This window comes from Venturia canescens, chromosome 1 (assembly GCF_019457755.1).
Source record: "Venturia canescens isolate UGA chromosome 1, ASM1945775v1, whole genome shotgun sequence".
In the NCBI taxonomy this organism is placed as follows: domain Eukaryota; kingdom Metazoa; phylum Arthropoda; class Insecta; order Hymenoptera; family Ichneumonidae; genus Venturia; species Venturia canescens.
This window is the reverse complement of record NC_057421.1, coordinates 30,736,677-30,760,638: the sequence shown is the minus strand read 5'-3', so window position 1 is coordinate 30,760,638 and position 23,962 is coordinate 30,736,677. Positions and strand designations below refer to the sequence as shown.

The 23,962-nt window shown below is 37.7% G+C and overlaps 1 protein-coding gene across 7 annotated transcripts in view; it reads left to right on the top strand.

Annotated features, from left to right (window-relative positions):
- dnc (phosphodiesterase dunce) overlaps window positions 1-23,962 on the top strand; it is a 423,146-nt gene that overhangs the window by 202,876 nt on the left and 196,308 nt on the right. The window contains exons 1-2 of one of the 7 annotated variants that reach the window (XM_043424850.1): window positions 8,962-9,044; window positions 13,858-14,821. The exons of 5 other annotated variants lie outside the window; for them this stretch is intronic. In XM_043424850.1, the coding sequence (XP_043280785.1) occupies window positions 14,673-14,821 (149 nt within the window). In that variant the 5' untranslated portion in view covers window positions 8,962-9,044; window positions 13,858-14,672. Of the gene's footprint in view, window positions 1-8,961; window positions 9,045-13,857; window positions 14,822-23,962 lie in introns of those variants that run through there. One more of the 7 variants, XM_043424805.1, reaches the window with a different exon arrangement.

The window sequence follows — 23,962 nt, the reverse complement described above, 5'->3', positions numbered from 1 at the left end:
ACAATCAGAGCAAAACGCGTCTCTTATGGACAAATTGACAAAGTAAAGTTCGCTCATCCATGTGCTTTCTACTAAATTGCAACAAAGAAAGATACCAATGAACGAATATTGGTCAAATTTTCTTACCAATATTCCAGGCTATTTTTCTCACCTGTGAACAACTTCAGTGAAGACTGAATTTTTGCTGACGTAACACGTACTTTTCAAATCGACTTTTTTATATGCACGTTTTTCGAAATGCGTCATAAAACTCTAAAAGCCTTTGCGCCATGTTTCCTTTTAAACCTAACGAATTTCCATTTCTCCATCGAATTGGGTACGAGCCCTAATACCTGTAAGAATTTTCAAATAATTGCCATTCTCCAGGTATATTTCGCCATTGGTCAGAGGAGTAAAAATATTAGCGTTCGATATAATAAGTAACACTTTTACGTCACATTTTTTTCTTCATTACAGAGATTTGGAATATATACGTCACCGACTAATAACCATTCGTGAGGTAGAAAGTGTAATTAAATTCACAAACTGTAACAATGTAGTGTTGAAGCAATTATGAAATTAGGTTCAGCATGATTATTAATATATACATACAAGTCGTGGTAAAATGATACTATAACTTTTACGTATTTCCTTGTCCAGTGGTCTAATGTATTTCGCGTGACTGTTAAAGCATTGTAATTACAGGATGAAAAGAGCTCAAGTCAGTATATGCATAGCGACGTTCATTGTCAATACGTTCATACACACCGCGTAAAAAGTAGACAGTCTTCGCTTGTGACGTCAGTTCAAATGTGCTGTCATTAAAGACCAGTCTAATTTAGACTCATTTATCGGTATTATTTGATCGAGACTATTGGAGAGTTTTGAACGCAAGATTGACAGAATTTTCGCTATCGAATATTCCCAGCATAATTCGGCTCGAGGACCGATGGGGTGATTGAAAAAGATATAAGAAAAAAAATTTTAGTTCCGCGGAAAATGAATCGCGCTTCCCATCAATTCTGTCGGTTCAGTAGTCGTTTGGGATCATGAACAAATCATTTTTTTTAGTAGGACGCATCGGCAAGTGGAGGGTGCGACGAGAGCTTCGATATATTTTCACTCTGAGACTCGTTCCACACCCTCCACACCTTGATGAGGGTGCCAAGAGGATTGTATCAAATACACTAGGGATTTTGAGTCCTTGGGATGAGATATACAAGTGGCTGGCAATAGAAAAATTGTATTCCCTGAAACCGGGCGTATACAAAATATTTCGATGAAAATTCGCTTCCACATTTGACGCAATGCATACACTATCTCATTGGCACATAAATCATAGTTTACAAAATAAATATGATATAATTTCGTGATTTTGGGTCAATTTTGTCTGCAATTCGGTTGACGTCAATCCAACAAATCGCTGACCAACTTCTATATTCCTTATGTATTCATCGTTGTACGTTCCCTCTAAAGTCTTGCGCGATATTGTTACGTCGACAGAGTTAAGTTAAGCAAAAGAGAGAGAGAGAGAGAAGCAGACAGGCAGGAAGAAAGAGAGCGAAAAGGGAGAGTAAAGAGAGTTCGTAAACGTGGATTAGAGGATGATCCCTCCGTTTTCTGTGGAATTCTGCATAGAGACAATTATCAATGGATTTATATAGATCGTACGGTCAACAGCCAAGAATTAGTAGGGATAATCCGTACTACGAAACGGTACATTCTCGTTTCTATCGAGTATATGTTTTCATACGGATTGCTCGGATGAAAATTATCTATCATGAATGAGAATATCATGGACAGCGGTAACTAGTCATTGGGTTGTTTTGATATACTAATATGAATACATGCATACATACGGTGTACGGTCAAAAGATCCTGAGACAAAATGACGCTGAAGTTTCCAACGTTGAAGTCCAACGAAATGATCGAAAAAAACTCTCCAATAATTCCAGTAATTCTCCTATTTTGTTCCCTGCCAAATTTGCGATTCGTAGGTTTTCAAGCTGCACCAACGATTCGTGAAATAAAAAATTGGTGAATTACAAACGTTTTTTTCGTTCATTTCGTTGGACTCCAACGTTGGAAACTTCAGCGTCGTTCGGACAAAATATTCTTGGGATAAAATATTCTTGGATCAAAATATCCTAATGACATAATGTCCTCGATTTGAAAATATCCCACTTGTGAGACTGAATGTCTTGGATATTTTTAGGTGTAATATTTATCAATAATAAAAATGATAAATTAAGGTGATCTATCACTTGCGCGAGTGCGAGAGAGATAACTGCAAAATGGTTGCACGGTTTACTCGGACACCCTTGATTTTTTGAGAAAAATAAAAGATACACCTTGTTCTCTGATAAAATGAGAATAGCATGTAACTCATATTTTCTTTCAAATATCAAGCTACTCGGAATAAACCGTGCAACAGGATTTTTACCGACTGAACAAGTGACAGAGCACCTTAAATATAATTATGAAAATAATATTGTTTGTATGTTTGATTTTTTGCGTGCGTGTTTACCGTCAATTGTTTAAATCGTGATTCGTACATTTTTGACCAACGTTGAACAAGCTGTCTTGAATAGCATTGCAATGTTTATCTCTTTTCATCGCTTCTTGTAAAGTGTCTATGCATAGGTGTGTAGTGTGTGATTTGCGTCAATTCGATTGAAAATTCCACGTTTCAAGCTGAAAGGTCGAACAGTTGTCACTCTGCAATGGCTCTAATTCTCGCAAAGTGCTTTCTGTTCGTTCGAGTTTGAGCTTTATAAAATATGCTCGTTTGTGTGATCACTCATGATTATCGCGATAAATTTTACGCATATTTCAATGCAACATAGACAATTGCCAACGACTTTTATTGTCTATCGTAGGCTCTCGTTATGATGGACGTTTTCATTGCGTACTTGTTTGGATATAAAAACATTTTGAACTGGAGGAAATAACGACAAAATCATACATGATGTTACGCTTTCAAAACGGAGATGTCAATCAATGCTCACTGGCAAACGGGCGGGGAGGGGGGCAGAACGCCGGAACTATGAACACTCAATTTCTATATGGAAATTGATATAAAACAAAGAAAGTTATTCCTTAACTCTTAATAGACACACGGGGTATATTGGACCCCAGCCATTTTTCGACCGACGGTACCAAATAGAGATTTCGAAAAAATGGGACTTGTGGTCCCCTCGGTCGACAGTTCGAACCTTTGAGAAGGGAGCCTCATCGTTATTATTTGAAGGGGCCCGTTAGTTTAATTTTGGTAGTCGATCAAGTCAGACCGTGCGAAGATCCGGGGTCCGATCCACTCCAGCGTGACAAATTTAACTAATACTACCTGAAAGCGTGATTTCTCAGGTTTATAGAACGAGTTGATTTATTTTTTTTTATTGAAAATTACGATTTCTACATCAATTTTCGTGAAAAGCGTCATTTTTCCTCCATTCTTTTCTCTGACATTTTTTTCCATATTAAAAATAACACGAATAGAATAAAATCGTTATGGTCGTTTCTTAAAGGTTCAAAATGCATTGCAGTATTTTTATTTTCTTTTTTTTTACAGTTTTTCAATTATTTATCGTCCTCCAAAGTGAGTGGAGTACTTTGGACCCCGTGTGACTGTTACGCCAGAAACTTGAGGTGTGACTAGTAAGGGTTAAACTTCTGAATGGTTTCGGCGAATCTTTAGCAGATCAGATTCCTCACTACCACTTGAGTGAAATAGCAAAAATTGAGAATAGAGACCTGACACGGGCAAATGATTCTCGTGCGGTTGCAAAGAGTGCGTCTGTACCTTCATTATCAATATTACCGTTCTGAACATTTTTTAACTATGAAGTCGATTACAACCGTGTGAACTTTATTAAAAAAGGCTAAAAATAAATAGTACCTCCCCGAAATCCTTGTTATCATAGAAATTCTGCTTATCTTATTGTGTCTTTATCGTTGAGCCTTTGTTGTGAAATGCTTTTCGAAAGTGCTCTATCAATCAAAGGTCGTTCGTTCTACGAAGTATTCTTTCTCCCCGCGGTGAAATTTTATGCCTGAACTTTGCCAGGCTCAAGTATATTGGAAGTCGTAAAACTGAGGCCGAGTTTTTAAAGCGTGTGAAAAAATACATCGAGTTTTATTTTCCTTTTTATCGTAACGAGTCTATCGCTAAAGGCAGCTTGTGAAACGTCCTTTTCACACATGCAAATGTCGAAAAAACGTCGTTTACTCTACACCAGTAATTCGTAGTCGCGAAACCCTGATACTCGTCATTTGACCAGTTGAACGAATGCTTTATCTCCTGGACAGCATTACTATGTGTATGCGAGTGTAGATATATTTGTTTATCATTCACACGACTAACGTTTACATGGCGTATATAAAAAATATGAGAGAATATATGAGACTTGTATTTCAAACGAATTCCCGGTCGTATATATGTACTTTGAAAAGCATCGAAGAACTGTCACGATATACTGATACGAGATAGATGTACGATAGTGTAGGTGGTTAAAGGTTATTGAATTTCGATAAATGCACTCTTCGCAACGACCAGGAAACCGAACCTCCTTATGACAACTATGCACACTTATCAACGAAGTAACTCTGAGGAAATTACTAAATTTCCTTTACAGTTAACACTCGAAATATCTGTTCGTTATTTATAACTATTTTCTCCATGAAAATTCAATTTCTTCAAAGCTTATTACGTTCTGTTTTCGTTTGGTTTCTCTGTTTATCATCGCCTGCTTTCTTTATTATGGTGCAAAATAATGTTTCATAGAAAACCATACATCAACAAGCGACGCTTTTTGTAATGAGGTTCTGATGCACTTTTCTCACGATTTTTCTCATTTTCTTGTCACGTCACAGACTACCTTGGGCTCGTAGAATTGACCAAGCTCCAAACTCTCGAGGATACGTGAGTCTCGAAAAGCTTGGCAATTTTCGTTCTCATTTTAGCGATTGCGTGCAATCGAACTTACACTTTATACGAGAGAACCGTTAGAAAGTTCTACAAAAGAGAAAAAAAAATAAAAGACTTAAAATTGTTTGAATTCAACAGCGTTGTCTCGATTTTTGATGAAATCACGAGCGAACATGAGAGAAATCACGGTTCGTGTGCTTTCTTGCAGCTTTAGTATTTCGCTGTGGTGCGGTGTAGCAACAAATATTCTTCAGTGAATCTACTCAAATATAGCTTACAAATCGTCCACATGAGTGTTCCACGGTTTTCACTGTTACTTATTTCTCTGCACAAGCTTTACGATCACAATGATCCTTGCACTTAAAGGATATTCACAATCAGATACTACCCACTGGCAGTACTCGTACGGATGCAACCATTCAATTTTATACGCCTCATAACAGTAAAGCAAGGGGAGATTCGTATTGTCATTTGGCTCTCGCTGTTTGCCATCTTTTTCCATGAATAACTAGTCGTTTTTTATAGTCTTGAAATCGAAGTTTCATAATCAAGCTATATGGGAACATTCTCGCATATGAAAGGACTCGGCCCATGTAGAAGAAATTTTTGCTCCTCATTCGAATTTTTTCATTCTGCCACAATCGAACTATTTTCAGTCGTTCATATATTTATTGGGCGTCGTGTCGTTCACGCAGTTCAATCGCCTACACCCGATTTTTCAGGGGCTGAGAAAATCTTGAAATGCTGAGGCTATATTCACTAGACAGATTCGTAAGATTCTCTTCGATGCGTTACAATTATACTGTAACGCATTATTTAACAAGTGTTTCTGATGAACTTTAAATGTTTCCATCGATCCGACGATAGTTTGTAACTTTCTCGATAAATGTGAAAGGTCTCAATTATTATAGAAGTCGAGAAAAAAAGTTGAACGTGACACTAATTCATGATTGAATGCTCCAGCACTTATATCTATACCAACGCAAGATTCCTTCAGTGCATATTCAGTGCAAGTTCATATCGTCAATTCTTTGATTGACTGAGCGAATCCCTGATATTATTACGTTTTTTTTCTAATCCAATCAACATAATTGCTTTCAAATTGAAAGAACTCGCGTACAGGAGAGCTTGGTGGTGTATTATGTGTATGTGTACTAATGCTTTAAGTACCTACGCCGAAGATCGTCGAAGCAAAAGCACTAGAAAATGAATTGAGGAGATTTGATCGTGGGTATGATGAGCACTAAACCATCATTCGGTATCCTCGTTTCTCTCGCACGACCTGCCCTGGACCTGTTCCTCTTTCTCCATAAATGCCATTCTGGTTCGTCCCATTACCCATTCAATCCTCTTGGAAGTACTACGTACACACGTCATGTGTACGCAATACATACGAACTTGGGACACTCGTTTGTCTTTTGCTCAGCAGGTCTCGTACTACGCCAGAATATACGGATACGATCAAACGTTGTATGCTCGACAAGAAACCCAATCCTTCGCTCCTGACCTTTCCTATCCATCCGTGTATCCGTGATAAACGAGTCTCTATGATGATCCGGGTTCTTGAATGGAAAAATTTCGTGTACTTGAAAAGTTCACCTAGCAGTGGATCAATGAGGGATGCTACGAACAATGAGTACGAAGGTAGAGGAAAAATAAATTTCGTGCATTAATCGTTGACGTAGTTTTTTAACGGATATTTTCTGATCGTGTCGTTTACTCAACTGCGCGTCTGACCACGTGATTCCCCAACTACTTCAAGAACCCAACGCCTCAATCAGAAAAATCTACTTTTCAATGCGACCTTCAGCCTCACTGTTTGGGGCATGTAACACAATCATTTTCGTTGAATTATTCGAGAAGATATTCAAGAAAAAATCGAAAATTTGGCCAAAAGTTTTACGAGCTGAAGCAAAATCATAAAAAATCGAAATAATATCGAGCGAATATTATCGGATCGATCAAACGGTCATTATGATAATGAGGAATGAAAGAATTATAAGCGGCGAGGAGACTGAAAGATCGGATAGAATGTTTCCTCAAATCTCGTCGTTTCATTAGACTCTGTCCGAGAAGAAGATTTCGTAAACATGAAAACCTGTTTCCGTCAAGAATTTCGCTTTCTATGACAAATGTCAATGTTAGAATCGTCTTCTACGGACGCAGAATTTCACGGTTTTCAAATGAGAGTTTCGGGGTCTCCGTGGTTCTTTGCGTCGAAAAAGTTTTTTCAATGTTATTTCATACAAGTTGGTGCTAGAGTGTGCAGTTTTTTTTTCTGTAGTTAACGTGCAATTTACGGAATGGAGGACGAAGACTCGACGCGAAATGGCATTATTCTCGGTCCCCACGTACATGAATAGAATAACTTCGTTCGTTAGTACGTGCTGTGGAATAAAACGCTTCACATTTCCTATCGCCGACCCGAACGACCGATCACACGATGGGTTATAACCTTATGAGGGATCATGATAAGTGATATTGTTTATGTGACAAATCCTGGCTCGTTGTTTCATTCCAAATCCTAAGCCTCTCTTTACTCGGGCTAACCTTGTATTTTCGTTTGATAAAAAAAAAGCGTGGAAAGAATGAAGATCTTCTGCATATGTTCTTTGCAAGAAGATGGATTTGCTGAGGCAACCGAAACAGCAAACCGAGATTCGAAGGCGTTCAATTTGTAGAAAAATCGTTTCATATCTTTTACGGAGTTTAAACTTTAAAAAAAAGTAAACTTAATTTCATTTCATTATATGCTCATGAATTGCTTCGTTCGTCTTTCTGCGTGGGGATAAAATAAATTGGGTCAATCATCGCATTAATTCGTTCAACGCATTGATGAATCTACTATCCATCAGTTGTCGTTAATTTAAATTCTGCCTGCACGTTCGATTGTCTTTTCGTTTCATTAATTACAAACACTGAACTTCGCTCACCCTATTAGAAATCGGTTAAGTTCAACATAAATTGGCTGAATATCGGTTCATGGTCGATTGGTTCGTTAGTTTGCTGGGAGCTGCATGGTTGTGGACCCCTCACAAGCTTTATTCCCGAGCCACGCATGTAATTCGGTCCAGTGTCGCATTAATTTCAACGAAATTCAACTGAATGCATCAAGCAAATATATACGAAATTCGTAACCGAGTGTACGAATCAGCAGAAAATGATTCGCTTTTCTCCGAAAATATTTTTGCTTTTTCTCATATTGACGCGTTTCCTTTACGTACAGAGAATCGGTGTTTACTTGTTCGGTATGGCTTACAAATTTGAACCGGTAAATATTACATCATATCATCCATTAAACCCAAAACATACAGAAATTTTGACTCAATATAGACAGATATGTGTAATTTATGATGCAGAAAGGTTTTGCCCCAAACCAATAATTCTGAAGAGGCGAATATACCTCGCTTCCCGTTTCGTTTGATCAGGCTCAACTAGGCGCTTGGAGCACGATACATAATTGGAGGGGCGGGGGGCACTGAAATAATACACCAAAACCTAATCGTGGAAATCATCTACCATCGATCGCTCAACTCTCTGAATCGTCATGAAAGTTAGTCGGTAACAAACTATAGCCACGTTGGCCAAAGTTTTGATATATAGCGTTTATCATAATAGTGAACGTTTCAGTTCGCAAAATGCCTCATAACTTCATTCGGACTGGAAAGCAACTTTTCGAACCGAAATTTCTTCGAAAGAATATTACAACGTTGGAGATGAGCAAAGTGATAACGAGCTCAAAGTTTCCGCAGCATTGGCGCAATTGTTTTTCTGAATCTTTTGAAATCGACAGAAAATTTTGTTGTCGTACGTTGTTGTACAAGAGACAAATGCTGAGATACTGCAAAAAAGGTGATCCACGAGACATGCGTCAAATCCGAGTTTCCCATTCTCGAAAAATGTGTTTGTAAACGAAGACGCGACAATGCCATAGAATTCTCTGAAACTAGCTTCATAATATTTACCGTTGGGAGTTGTATTGACGAAAATAAAGAAGGTCCAGACTTCATCACAGACTTTTAGTATTGCAAGTCCAATCGTGGCAAACGGTTTTGAAGTTATTCTGCTGATCCGGTATTAGGAAAGTGTGGAAAGAAAATTCCCAGTGTTACAAACGTTTTTAAAGTGTGACATATAAGTGCGTCAGTCGTCTGGCCTTTTTTAAACAATTGTGTTATTTATGTTTCGTGAGATAATCTTTCGCATGAATGATTTTATCACAAGGACTTTTATCAAAAATATTCATTATAACAGAAATAATTTTATTGTGGAATGAAAAATGAAAGAATATTTGTCTACGCAGATTTTAATGCTTTTTCCATCGATCGGGAGAATTGTAAATGATGAAAAAATCATTTTTTTTCACGTTATTTCATTTGGGTAAAAGAGAAGTGCCGGTTTTCGTGAGCGGTATGTTTGTCGACAGAGAGGAACGACGATACTTGCCGACGAGTACTCGAATGACGATCGCGCAGTTTGTTGACATTTTTATTCGAATATAGATATATAGCCATCGAGAAAATCGCGGCTGTGGTGATTGTCATTGGAGTTACTCTTGTCGAGTAAATACGTGTAAGACAAGAGTTTCCACATGCGCTGATCGCGCCGAATAAATTTCCTCTTTGCAAGAGATAATGTAGGGGAAAAGACGGGGCAGGATGACAATGGCGGGTCGTGGAAGTGATACGACGTTCACACAGTTGCAACAACACGCGAGCTTTTCGCGCACATGGCTTGGCACGTTGAAATTTATCGGTAGCACATACGCATATTCCTTTTTCACAAGTGAAATAAACGCTTTTGTGTAAAAAACAATCGACGGACCTTCACTTTCGTTACATAATATGCTCGAATAAAAATAATTGGGGATATCAACGACGCGGTTTGTTTCCACGTAACGATTTTTATCGTGATCGAATCTTTGGTCTCGCGATGAAAAGAAAAAAATCTCAAATTTCCAGGGAAAATCTCATTCGGGCAGGTGTGCATTAGATTTCTCCGCTTTTGTTTCGTAACTTTCTGCTTAATGCATCTCATTTCATTTCACGTTTAAACAAGTTAGCCAACTAATTTAACTCGAGGCATGAGCTCGATGTTTTACGATCTCTCGCTAGGAGTAGCAAGCTCTCGCATAAGATTCCCCAAAGAACGTGTCAACGAATCGTGAACGAAAAAGACCTTTCTGTCGTGATCTCCGCGGGCTTCGTTTCTCAGGGCTTCGCAGGGATGTATGGATGTACGTGCAATAGTGAAAGCTGCGCATTTGAAAACTTCACTGGGTACTATCATCTTCATTAAGCGCTTTCGTATAAATACTTATTGAAAGGCCCGCGAGGTATTTTTAAATTTTTCGTAAGAGGAAGAACTCGATGTAATTGGGGTAAAATCCGCACGAAAATATCGGGCGGTAGTCAAGTCGAAAAGTAGGATAATGACAAAGAGCTGGCTACGCTGATGAACCAGGTCGATGAAAGTTTGCAGATTTTTTTCAACCCTCGGTGCCATTCAATCGATTCTCTAACTTATTGTGCTGGCCTGAGGCTCGATATTTTATTGGAAAACTTCTCAACGTTTTTTATTGTCCTTGAAAAATATTGAAGAATCGAAAATTTGGAAAAGTTCTTGCGAGGATTTATCGATTTTTGTCGTACAAACTTATGAGAAATGTCGTTTCATAGTCGCAACCGATGGTTTTTGGCTGGAGCCGAAAAAAAAACGAACTGAAGCGTCGTAACGAAAAATAATGCTTGCATAAACGTCGAGAGATAAATGGCGTTTTTTTCATCATGCAAAAGAAAAGCTAAAATAACGAACCACAGTTTCCGGAAGATGAGAATTTTTTCCTGGTTATATCAAGAGAAGTAGACACGGCCATGCGGAAGGGAAAAAATTTGCATAAAAATTAACTCACTCTTTGCTGAATATATCGTAGAAATGCAAAATACGTTGATACAGAATACGTGCTCGGTGAACGGATGACCATACAGACTGATGTTCTTCTCCATCTTTTTACGTATCCGTGTATGAATGACGTAGAAAATTTAGGTGAACGTTGCTCCAGAACCGTAAATTTTCAATGATAACGTTTTACGTAATTTCGAAAGCGCTCTTGCAGAATTCGTTATAATTTCCGGTAATTATCACTACGAGATTCGCCATTCAGATTTTCTCAATAACGAATATTATAAATCAGAAAGATAAGGAATGCTTCACCGGTCCGAATGGAATCGTGTTACTCCCTCCATTCATTTAATTAATTTTATTATTCGTACTATATCGATCCTGCTTTTTTTTTTAATTTTTCACTCATTTTTTAATTTATTTTTCATTTAATTCAATATCACAGTACATAATCGATTGAAGAACTCCCTGGATCACATATTTCCGCCTCTGTAGGTTCACTGCTATATTTTCTACTTTCTACACTTCTGCTTGAACGCTAAGGAGTCTCCCCATTCGTTTCGCTCACCCTTTGGAGAAATTTTCTCGACTGGAAAATCGAGATTCTTTCTCTTTGTCACTTCTTATCATATCTTTCTCTTCTCGATTAATATACACTCACACAAAACCATTTCCTACCTTTTAATCTGGTAGGTACACTTGGAATAACAGGAAAAGAAAGCGAATTATAAAGGATTTTGCACTTGGTCCACCATTCGGAATGATACTCATCGTCAATTCATATTCTTGAATAATTGAAAGTAATAAGAGCTTCAGGAACTATTTTTTCCATCATTTTTAACAAAGATTCCCGTAACGAATAATTTTCATGGCGAGGCGAATATGCCCGTCTCATATTTTGTAAATTTCACAATACTTTGTCAAATTTGAGTCCAGAAAAAACAAGGACTAATGAAATTGTTGCTTCGACGTTTCACACGATTCAATTTTTCATGCAACTCTGCATATGCACGATGCATGTGCTATTCATTTTTAATTACCATTATTGTATCAAACTATCAGCAGCAGTTACCTGTAAAGCTGAAACAGAAAATGGAGTGCAAATTTGTTCATTCAGTTTCCGGGGTGATAAATTCAAGAATGATAAATAGTGCTTCGTTTCCCTTGAATAAAATTACTCTCCACGATCAAATTTACATCAGTCATTCGATGCATATAATACGCCAGAAATCTTTCACAAAAAAAAATTGCGAATAGTTAGAAAATCGTGAAAAATGTTAACCTCCTCCATTTTCATCTCCATTATCAAATCTTTGTCGTGCAAAATCAATCCCACATATTAGTACAAATAAAACATAGGAAAACCAGCGACTGCATGGATATAAAATGGATTGGCGATTGTTGTTACATTTTTCAAGACTTCCGCTCGTCAAACGAGATATCTGCTAACGTTGCCTGCAAACTTTTGAATTTCATGACGTCATTTTTGACGTCCGCAAATTGAATTGACGGTAAACGGTGCATTTTTTAATACTCTAAAAGTTCTCCTCTCGGGAACGAGTTTCAACGGGCATCGTTTAGAACGGCACAGCATTTTGTTGCCACTAGCAAGAAGCTTCCATAAATTTGCATTTCGAATACATTAATTACTAACCCCGCACTCTCATCTCACTTTATCGGTTACTCCGACTTACTTAGTGCCCAGTGACTTGCTTCTTCTTCTTCTTCTTCTTCTTCTTCGGCCAATTCCATTGATTTTTGCTGGCTGAAATTTCGTACTTGGCCGCAGGAACGAGTGACCGAGAGGCTTCATATTTTCTATAAATTCTTAATATACAAAGACACCATTGGAAAAAAAAAAAAAACATTGAACATTAGCAAATAAGGCTTGAAAGATAACATAATTTGAGTTAGAATTTCTCGCTGATGTGATTGCTTTCAGACATTGGCAGTAGGCAAGATCGGTTGTTACGTTAACAACAATATGAGTTCTAGGCAACGAAAACACAAAAGTTTTTTGCCACTTGATGAGGTCGACTAAAAAAAGATCGCTAGAAGAAGCCGCTCGTATGCGGTGTCGTCTTTTTGTTTTTATCTGGGGATAAAGAAACTGCGATGAAAAGAGGAAGAGGGGTTACCGAGACATGTTTTTCTTGTCACTTGTGCCGTTGGCACAAATGCAAAGTGCCTATAAGGGGATCAATAAGAGCTTGTTGTAATAACTCCAGTAGGGCGGTTTATACGTAGAGCTGCTCCCTATCCATGACGTTATTGTAGCGTTATACAAATCCTTCAATGCCCGTTATTTACGGACAAATTGACGATCGATTGAACTGCTTATCCACTGGCCGAACAAAGAAGTGTTTTCAAGTAGAAGACTTCGTATTCATTCAGTGTACCATTCGAGTTTAGCTGAAATTCTTCGGAGTTTTGTACATGGGCGGTGACGAAAACGCCATTCAACCTTCTTTTAGGAATGAACAATCGGTTCGTGTATGGAGTCGAAAATAGATTCATTTGTACATACGTGAAGTCTTCGCCATTAAGACAAGAACGTTTATGTTATCGCTTCCAGAGAGTCTTTACAGGAGCGATGTGTTTTTCAGCTGTTTTTTATGACTTTCCAAATTTATTTCTTTAATAATTAAGTAATTACAGTATTTCAGAGAATACTGCAAGCTGACGTATTTTTCATTTTTTTTCTCTCGATCGCGACCTCTTCGAACTCTGTAGCTTAACGCATTGAAAAAATATGGATTGTGTTTATTTTTTAATTTCATCAAAAAATGTCGCGTCGTTCATTACGCCAACGGAATTTGTGAATTCAACTATTTTCTAACTTAGTATTGAAATTCCTGTATTCATCCATAAATATGCTATAAAGTATTACGACTGATTCGTTTCATTTCGATTTTTCGTCAGCACCGCCATTTCGATCGTTTTGATTAGCTTTCCCAAACAATTAACTCAGTGTGCATATACTATCGAAATGACGGTTAATTATACGTCTTATCATTTTTTTTTTTCGTGTGTTTGTTTCCCAAACACAGATGTGTGATACGATCGAAACTAAAGCCGAGTAAACCGAGACACAACGAAGGGAAGCCGAAACTTTTCTGCAAAAGCGCATATTCGTTGTTATCGCTCCGATCTCGACATCGATACAAGCTCCGATTTAACATTAACCGTTTTCATGTTCTGCACTACCAGACCGAATGTATCGAACTTTAATTTATAAACTTTTTGCTGTGTAAATGTTTGTTACTGCGGAGAATTAATTTGTGAAAGAAAGCGAAAAGTTTGACATCCGATTTGATACGCATGGTGAGAATGATGATCCGTGTAATGAGTGCAAGCGCATCTTGTTCATCGTATTTTTTAGTTTCTATTAATTCTTCCTCCGACTATGCTTCGAAATATTTGTGTCGTTGCACGTAAAACATCTGTGTGGTGTGTAGTGTGAATAATAAAATGCCGCGAGGTGAAATTGTGAAGGGAAAAACGTTTTGAGAAATTCGGTAAATCGTGAAAATATAAAATAACAAACTTGCAACATCTCGTATAAGTCTTTCTTTTCTGTTTTTATTTTTTTTATTTATTTATTTTTTCATCTTTCAATTCGATACTTCTATCTGTGTGTTTTAAATGTGTGGAAACCTCATCAATTTTGATCGTGGAATATCTTGGCTCTTGTCAAATCTGCGAGAAAGTTAAACGACAAAAGTTAACGAGAAAAATCAACCGTTGCGGTTAAAATGGCGATTGTTGTTCAGTGGGCGAGGGCTCCTGGAGAGTCGGCGGTTACAATGGTCGGGTAGTCGTCGTTACCGGGCCTTGGAACTCATCGGCCACTATCGATACGAGAATGAACAGCAATCTCCAGGTACCGGAGCTAAGGCTCCCAACAAGCGATCCTAGCTCGTCTACCGCTAGTGTTGTTATAAAGGGAACGGCACCTTTGCTCCTCGTGCCTCCTAGCAGCATACCCAGGAGACGTCATTCGTGGATCTGCGGGTGAGTCTTGACCGGATCACCAGAGCCATATAACAATTTCTTTCTTTTTTTTTACTGGTTTACTTTACTGAGCCATCTTGTTACCCCGGAAAAGATGATTTTATCTAATATTTTTATTGAATGTATCTAAAGCATCTTCCACGCGATATGTTGCTGTCCTGTGCGTTATATTCTTATGGAATTTACTTGTGCTTTACCGAAGTTGACCACGTATGCTACTTACTATACGAGAATAGCATCGTGTGAATGGGGTTAAACGTTCGCAATATTGGAAAAAAACGTTTATGGCAAATGAGCTTGAAAAATGCAATGGATTCATGGGGTTGATAAAACTGAGAGGGGCACGGGGTCTCGAGCATTTGATTTCATTAATAAAAGATGTAACGCGGTAAACTCGAATTATCTTTCATTAGTTTGAATTATTTTCCATTAATTAAAACTTTTAACAAAATCTACATTTTAAAAACGTAGAATTGAGAGCGTCTGAGAGACTGTTTCCGTATAATCGTCAAATTTTCAAAGCTTTCGGGAAAATGTGCACGCGTATGCTGGTTGTCTTTGTTAGGAGTCATCGAGCGATGGTATACGCTACGCCAAGGGTCCAATAATCAAACTAAAATCCGTTTCTACCGAATATCGTCGCGAGTATAACGATTACGCGAATATAAAAAATATCACAAAATGTACGTCACGACACCTTTTAAGTCGGTCACAAAGATTATTTTATCGCAAATTGCACACGCATTTGCCACAACCGAAAATACCAGAGCCGGATTCACACTACTTCACTGCTCATTACGAAATTTATTTGTCGCCATTTCAATAAAAATTCACGGATAAATCCGGTAGAATACACGCGAAGCATCTGACATATGTGACAGCGACCATATTTACTGTACGAGAGGCGCCACCATGGATAAATGACAGAATGAGTAGCAGCATCCTCGTCCGTGTTGTAGCATCATGACCAGCGAATTTTATTCTGCTGAGGGTGTTTACGTACACGATTATGTAGTATATCAGTGAGAACTCAAAAGGGGAGATGAATCTCTTGATTTAACCTCTTGTCGCCCTTCTATAATCCACTTATCGATGAAGAACTAGTCCCTGCTGAGACGACGCTGAAGTTTCCAACGTTGGACTCCAACGAAATGAACGAAAAAAACGTTTTTAATTCACCAATTGTTTATTTAACGAATCGTTGGTGCAGCTTGAAAAACTACGAATCGCAAATTTGACAGGGAACAAAATAGGAGAATTACTGGAATTATTGGAGAGTTTTATTCGATCATTTCGTTGGACTCCAACGTTGGAAACTTCAGCGTCATCCTGCTGAGTCGTAACGGTTAGTTATGGAGCCTTCCTAAACAATCGCAGAAGCGTATTTGAAACACTCTCACGTTTCAACGTAAATATCTCTAAAAAACACGATATTATGAGCGCTACATTTGAATATGCGTTATCTATCGTGTTTTGATCTTTCACGGACGATGCTTTTACAAACTCCAGTTTTTTTGACCGTTTCTAACTCCGTCATTTCAGATCAATAACCAAGTAGCACAGGAAATACGAAACAACTTTTGCCGTCGATTATTTTCGAGACCCCGATGTGTGTCGTGTATTGTCCGCACTTTTAACTAAATCCAATGAGTTTTTAACTATTTTATTGGATTCTTCTTAAGCCCCTGGACTTATAATATTGTTCCCAAATTCTTAATTTTAGACAGAGTTCCCAACCGAGTATAGGTTGCCCACGAGAAACTCTGGCAAAATACATCACGGGTATGCTCCACATGTATATACAGTTCTGTTATACACTACCTAGTTGCGACTCTTGGGTCGCCCAAACTTTCCTGTATAAATGCAAATTTTCATGTTCTCTTTGACGTGCAGTTGAAGCACTCTATGTGCTGTCCTTGCATTTTCATCGTAATCAATCTGCATCATTATATTAAAGATAAACTTTCTATGTACATAGACTAGCAATATGAGGAGATTGTTTTCTGGTTTTTATGGGATAAACTGCAACGTTCAATCGACTTCGTTTGCCATTAAGTGCAGCAGAACATTTGATGAGAAATGTGCTTCTATGAACTCGCAACAGGAAGTTTTTCTTATACGATTATTTTTAAAATCTTGAGCATCCAACAGACTGGTTTGAGTTCGAACAAAAAATTTCCTTTCTCATCTACACAATTGATATTCACGAATGTTGTGTTGAAATACTAAATATGTTATGGACACCAAAGGATTTCACGTCAGACGAATGACGTTCGAAAACATTCTATGATGTATCCAATTTATGAACTTCTCTACGTGTTTGGAAGTCTTGAGTAACGCTTCCTTCGCCAGAAACTACCAGTTCCCATATCTTTTCAAATCTCCTTGTTTTAGACTCTGTCGCGGTTCTCAGTTACCGAGAAACAACAATTGGCTATTTATAAAATCATCACGCAAGAACCGTATACATCCGTTCTCTTGTTTGCTTCGTAGAATGATACGAGAACCAATATAACCGCAGATACTTGACCGACCGTTGAAATATTCATTCATAATGTCAAAACAATAATGTGACGCCCAACCAAATGCTAGAAATGTTCTATCGACGATGCCAGTTTTAAGGTGGTTCCTCCACGAGACAGTTAAATTAGGAAATTATTTAAATTTGGCATAAGTATTGTTTAACATGTGAACAACAGCTTTATAAAATTTTAACAAGATTCACCATCCCGAACCCGAGATATATGTAATTGAAGTTGACTCAATTAACACGTAACATATATGGACCATGCATAGGCAAACAGCACATTATTAATTCTACCGTTAGTACTAAAATTAGGAAGTTTATAAAAAACGAGGAGAAGCTAGAGCAGGATATCACAGATATTGTGAAAAAAAATCAAGGTGATTGACCATCTAGTTTGACAGATATAGTCCCGAGAAGTACGAAGGTTTAGGCTGCATACGATATATTTTGCAAGCGAACAAGCGAATGTCGTCTGTATATAGGCAACCTTTTCTGTGTTGTTGAAGCGTAGCCCGGATAGTTTCGTCTAAAAATTTACTCGCGATGTCAGATCAAAAATACTTTTAGAATAAATTTTACGAAAGCAAATGATATTTGTACTATATCTGCTGTCACCGAGTACGTATATAGGGTCTTTACAAAGTTATTGATTACGATCCGAACGAATTATCAACCCTTTTAATATGCAGACGGTACATAACTTTTGGTTGGGGCTGTCGTAGGGGATCGACCTTAACAAATCTTTTAACACAAATTATACGAAAGTGCAGTCAGCGTAGTTCCACCTAAACGACCATGTGTTCTGAGGTTTTTTGTCCCCAACAATAAATATTGGAAGTTGCTATCAAAATCACAGACTTTTATTGCTCTCAAAGTTGCACTTTATAAACTCAATGTTTAAATACCGCCTGTAATCGACTAAGCTCTTTTCTTCGACCCAGCGACACTGAATTGGTTACGTAGCGCGATAACATCGCTAGAAGAACGAGGGCATATTATCAATGGCCAGTACTCGACGAGTTGAGAATCTCTTTGCCATGATCGTTCTCGACGAGGGCATCATATACATAGATACAAAGTTTTTCTCTGATACTGCGAACCATCTGTTCTTTAAGGGTTATCGGTGGTGCAATGAAAAGTTGTGTAAAAGTTCAACGTGAACATTTTTTTTCCAGCGGGCGTAACAAAAGCTTTTTATCGTGAAAAGTATTGCGCTGTATTCACGCGTAGCAGCTTCGAACTGTGAAAAATTATTTTTAAGCGTTTCAATTACAGTCGAATATTCCATCATCGGAGCCTTATCCAATAAAGTAATTCCAGTACAAATGTTTATGGAATTTCGAGAATGATTTTCAAAATTCCTATCCAACTCATCTGTGAGAGTCTAATTACAAAATCCTATTCATTACTATTTCCACAGGATTTTGATCAAGTCGTCTCATAAAATATGAGACGAAAGATCACGAAAAGACGCGAGTTGCGGGCACAAATGTGAACAAAGCTAGATGAAATACAATACAAATTGAAAACTTATTCACGAAATATCGTCGCATCCTCACTTATTTGCAAAGTTTCTTTTGTGATGTTCCATTTGTGAAAGCTCCATCGCATTTCCTATAAAATTAGCATTTCTCAGTCGACGATGATGCAGTGCGAAGAAAGTGTGTAAGATCTAACTTCTCCTTTTTTCAGTACTATTCAATATTCTTTATTTTCCGTAAAGTGAATTATCGAATAAAATCGCTGAATATGAATAGCCCCTCTTAGTCAATAAATAATTATTTTCCCTGGCACTTGGCGAAGCCATATCGCGAAGTTCTCGATTATTTTCTTCTCCTATTTGAGAAATCTCCGCTCAAAATAGTTGAATTTCCAAATGCGATTATTCCACCATCACTTGCCGGCCTGTAAAATGCCGACTGGGAACAATGCTTATGGATCTTGTCAGAAAGTGAAGGAGTTCCGAATAAGATTTATTCGATTTCTTTTCTTCACTATCGAACGAATACGCTCCTCATTAATTCAGACGTCGAAGTTGCTCACAGATTCTTCGATGGATGCATGCATTATTCTACGATGTTCTTTTATTCTACGGTCCTTCGAGTACGGTCAACCGATCAACTTTTTTTTCTCTTGTTCAGCATCACTTTTAGCTACCCAAGGAGATTCCACTGTGAAAGACTCGGAACTTTCAAACAAATTTATGAGCGTAAAAAATTGTATCTTGGCATTCCTTCGATCGAAATGAAATTTCTTACACCCCAGAGATTACTTAGATGTGGCCCGAAAATCATCTCACTCGCGTCTCGAATGCTTTTTATTCGTGTAAATTGTATAAGAAATCCCGAAAATCCTGAGATCAGGAAGGCCTTATTTCTATACATATAACTCAAGTGGCACTTGAATGTCATCACAGTCATAAATATAATGCCACAGTCAGCTACTACATGCTCAAAGAACACACATATACTGACATACTCGGAGAAAGCACTTCACAAAAGTATAATACGATCCACAGAACAAGTTTTGGAGTGTTAAGTACTATAAAATTTCACGCGTAAACCGATTGTGTGAGCAGAAAGAGGGGCCGCGGAGTAGGTAATTTGTCTTCGTCGTTGACTCGCATGAGGCAAAAGTGTTCGTCTGTCGGAACGACATAGGAAGGAAGGAAGGAAGGAAGGAATGAAGGGCGAGAAACGGAAGGGAAAACTCTCAGGCAGTGAAGCTTTGCTTATATACCTATAAATATATGTATACACGCGCTATGTTTATTAGAGTACATGCATAGATGTTGGTATATTTCTGCATGAGTTGGAGAGCCAACTGCGTCACAATTATCCTGAAATTGTCAAGCTGTTTTTCCCGCGATGACAGCGTTGTTGTGACAGTTTATGAAACGCGAGTGATCTTAACTGAGTTTCCTAAGACGCGAGATTATTTAGGATAAAATGCGAATTTGTGCGCGTGTAGAGTGTTGCTGTCTTTAGCACGACGGTCATGTACGTTTTTCATTTGTTCATTTTCTATGTGTGCCCATTTGACCAGGCGTTCAAATCAAGACTACTTTTTTCTTCAACAAACGAATATTAATTCAGCGAGGCCGGAAGTGCTATAAATGGGATACGCTTAGGACACAGACACATTGAAATTCTGAGAGTTGATGGAGTATTTGCTGACACGAATTTGTGTTGTGGAAGGTTTTTGACAATTTTTGCTGCGAATCCCTTATTATGCCCCTTTCCTTCCGCTAGCCTTGCTCGGATAAACATACCCTAACGGATGAAAATCCAACAGTCAATGCCAGGAGAGGTCAAACGGCGAGATTGCAGCTTGAAGCATCTCGAAGGTGTCATCCTTCTTCCAGTTTTTCGACTTCCACAGCGATGAATCGGAAAAAAAACATAAAAATAAAAAAGTAGAAAAACGTTTACGAGAAGTTCAAAAGAGTCGAGGTAACCGAGTTCTTTCCTCACGTATATATGCCCGAGTGGGTGCCCGTTCAATCTTTCTTGAAAGGTCCTTGAATATCCCGAGGCGGCATATATATTCAAAAGGGGATTTTCGAACGCTCCATTGCGTTTGAGAGGATTTTCTTCTTTTTCATCTTTGGCTTATCGCTCCTCTTCTTATTCTTCTTCTTCCTCTCCTTCTTCGCTTTCACTCTTCTTTACCTTTTTCAATCATTCCCCTTGCAATCCCCTCTCTTCATCGTTATTCCTATCGTAGAAAATGCCAACCGTCAAGATCCTTCTTCCGTATACGATCGTGTCGAAACGATATGCCCTCAATGCTCACCAAGTGCAAACATCCGGAATCATCCCACATGTATAAAACAATTCTGTCTAAAATTGTGACATACTCAGTTCCAGAGATCCATGAAACAGCTAAATCGTTGAAAGGAAGAAATTTTATTTATATATCCATATATTCGAATCTACATTCTGTACACAGACATATTTAAAACGATGTGTATAAATAGTAACGTGCATGGATTCTACGTTCACGAGTAAATAAAACTTATAAACGATACTTGGATTATGATTTTACGAAAACTCGTGTTAAAATCATGTTCAAAGAAAACATCTTCGAATGCTGAATCGAACGCATTTCAACAAGGTGTTATTTTTTGTTCTAAATTTTGATACTGCGAATGATTGGATCAACTGTTTCAAGTCTTTGTCGATTGATAAAAAGATTTTGTAAATTTGAGAGTTCACGAGAAGAGAAGTCTGTTGTTTTATCGATAATAATCTTACATCATCGGTGCTCCAGCTGCAGACTTCGTTCAATTTTTATTGGATGGATCAGCTCTTTTCATTCATGCTTCCAAGGGCTATAGCTATACAAAGCTACGTTGATAATCGATTGAAAAACTCCTGCCAATTTGTTCAACGACCTATCGTACTTTATCCTTCGGATATTATCTTTGTCCTCCTAGTCAAATATTCTTGAGGCTTTATGCTCTTGCGACGGATATTGAACCGAATTTTTTGAGGTGTTGAACCCAAACGGATTTACCATGTTTTATTATGCTGATTTTGCATATTAGCATGAAAATGGGACTCTGATCACGCCATATTTTTGAATGACTGTTTTTACGTGAACTTTTAGCAGAACTGTGTTAGCAGAATTTAGTGTTATTTTATTTTTTTTTTAATATTTGAGACGATAATAATAATTATAATAATTTAATAGAGCTTCAAACGACTAAAGCTTCATCTGCAGTTACAGTTTCCCGATGTTTTTCAATGTGTGACGTTGCGGAATTAATATTTCCAAAAAAATTCTTACCTTCTTAAAAAAAAAAAAAAAATACGATATTTGTAGCGTAATCGAAATGGAAGCAACGACAAAATATTATGAAACGATTTTCATAAAGTCAATTATCGTTATTGACTAAAATAAACACAAAGTATAGAGGCGAAATTATATCTACAACATTTCAACAAGAGAAATTGATTGGAAGAACGCATAATGCACGCGATAAACAAAATTGTGCGGAAATTCGCATATTATTGCGACCATTTCGAGTTGTGCTGTACGATATTGTGTCTGTGCATAACTTTTACCCACTCGCGTCGATATTCGAATTGTCCAGAATTCAATCCTCTCACATTATCTCAGTATGTATAAATAAAAATTTGTGTTCATTGTATGTTTCAGGTGAGTCATCAACACACATAAATCGCTCGATTCGTAAACGTGAGTAGAATAAAGCATCAACGATGCTGAATATGTTACGGAAGTACGTGAAAAAGGCACAGCCTAGAATCAGCTAGTGCAACAAAGAAGCCTTATATATTTTTCTGGTAAATAATAATTCGTCAAGGCAACGCATTCCATTTGCAAGTCAACGCTCAGTTTAAACGAAACTTATCGACAGCAAAGTTGAGAGATCGTTTACAAATTCCTTGCCCCTCCGCATCTAGTGCTTTATCACGCACAAAATAGCAGACCAAACAATTATAAAAGCTTCGATGGAATCTTACAAAAGCACGATTTCCCCCGAGCGTTTTTTCTTAAATATTCTTTGCAAAATCCTTCCAAGCAGGAGTATTTGAATAATTTTTTGTTGGACACAAGAAATCATCTTAAGCAGTACATAGTGTTAGAGATTATGAACAGAGTGACGAGGGTATAAATAATATAATCATCTCGCGTCGTGTAGGTCAATTTTTACGAGTGTACATACGACGCGATTCAGACTCCTGCTTTTAATTAACTCGTCTTTCATGCTGTGGAATGGTAAACGGGGCACCGCCGTATACCGTAGATACACAAAACCTAGAACTATAGAAGCGTAATGAAGCCTAGAAGCTATTCTATTTTTTGTTCGTCTCTTCTCTTGCTCGAAGGATTGAAATGAAAAATCACAGAGAAGACGCTCGTTTCACCTTCGTACGGCGGCGGTCTATAATTGTTGTCATTTTTTTGTAACTTTTTTCCTGGATGTCACGGTGTCATTTCAAGGCACAGATTATATCATGGTGACTGACGAATGATACCTCAGAATTCTTGAAGCACGATCATTTTCAAATTTGTTTAGTTTTTGTCATATATCGCACATGTGGCACTTTCATTGGTTTGCGATTGTCCAGTAATTGTTTTTTTGGACCTCTGCTTATTAACTCAAACCGAATCTGATAATCATGGTATTATTTATCATTTCATTTTCTACTCACACGAGTGCCTTAATTCTTTATAATTCGATCGTTTCATTGTTTCAAGTTCACGGTATTCATCACCAAATAAAAAATTCCTAGCTGAAAAAATCCGTTTGTGTAATATCGAATTTTGCGAGTTTTATTATTGTCGTTTTATTGGTATTCTGATAGGCATCTACTACGTCTGAATATGCCGTTATTTATATATAGTCTTTGACTTTTGATGATCACGTATACTAATGATGACATATAGTGTACCTGACAGATATGTTGTCATGAAAAGCTAACTGACAATATTTTTGGTCGGATTATAATTTTTATGCTTGGAAATATCATATAAGTAACCAACCACAGCACTCCTAACCACGATTCCAGCTTAGAAACAAATATGCAAGTTCGGAAAAATTAACTTCAAATTCGACTTAAGGAAGTTGAGGCTGTACATTCATT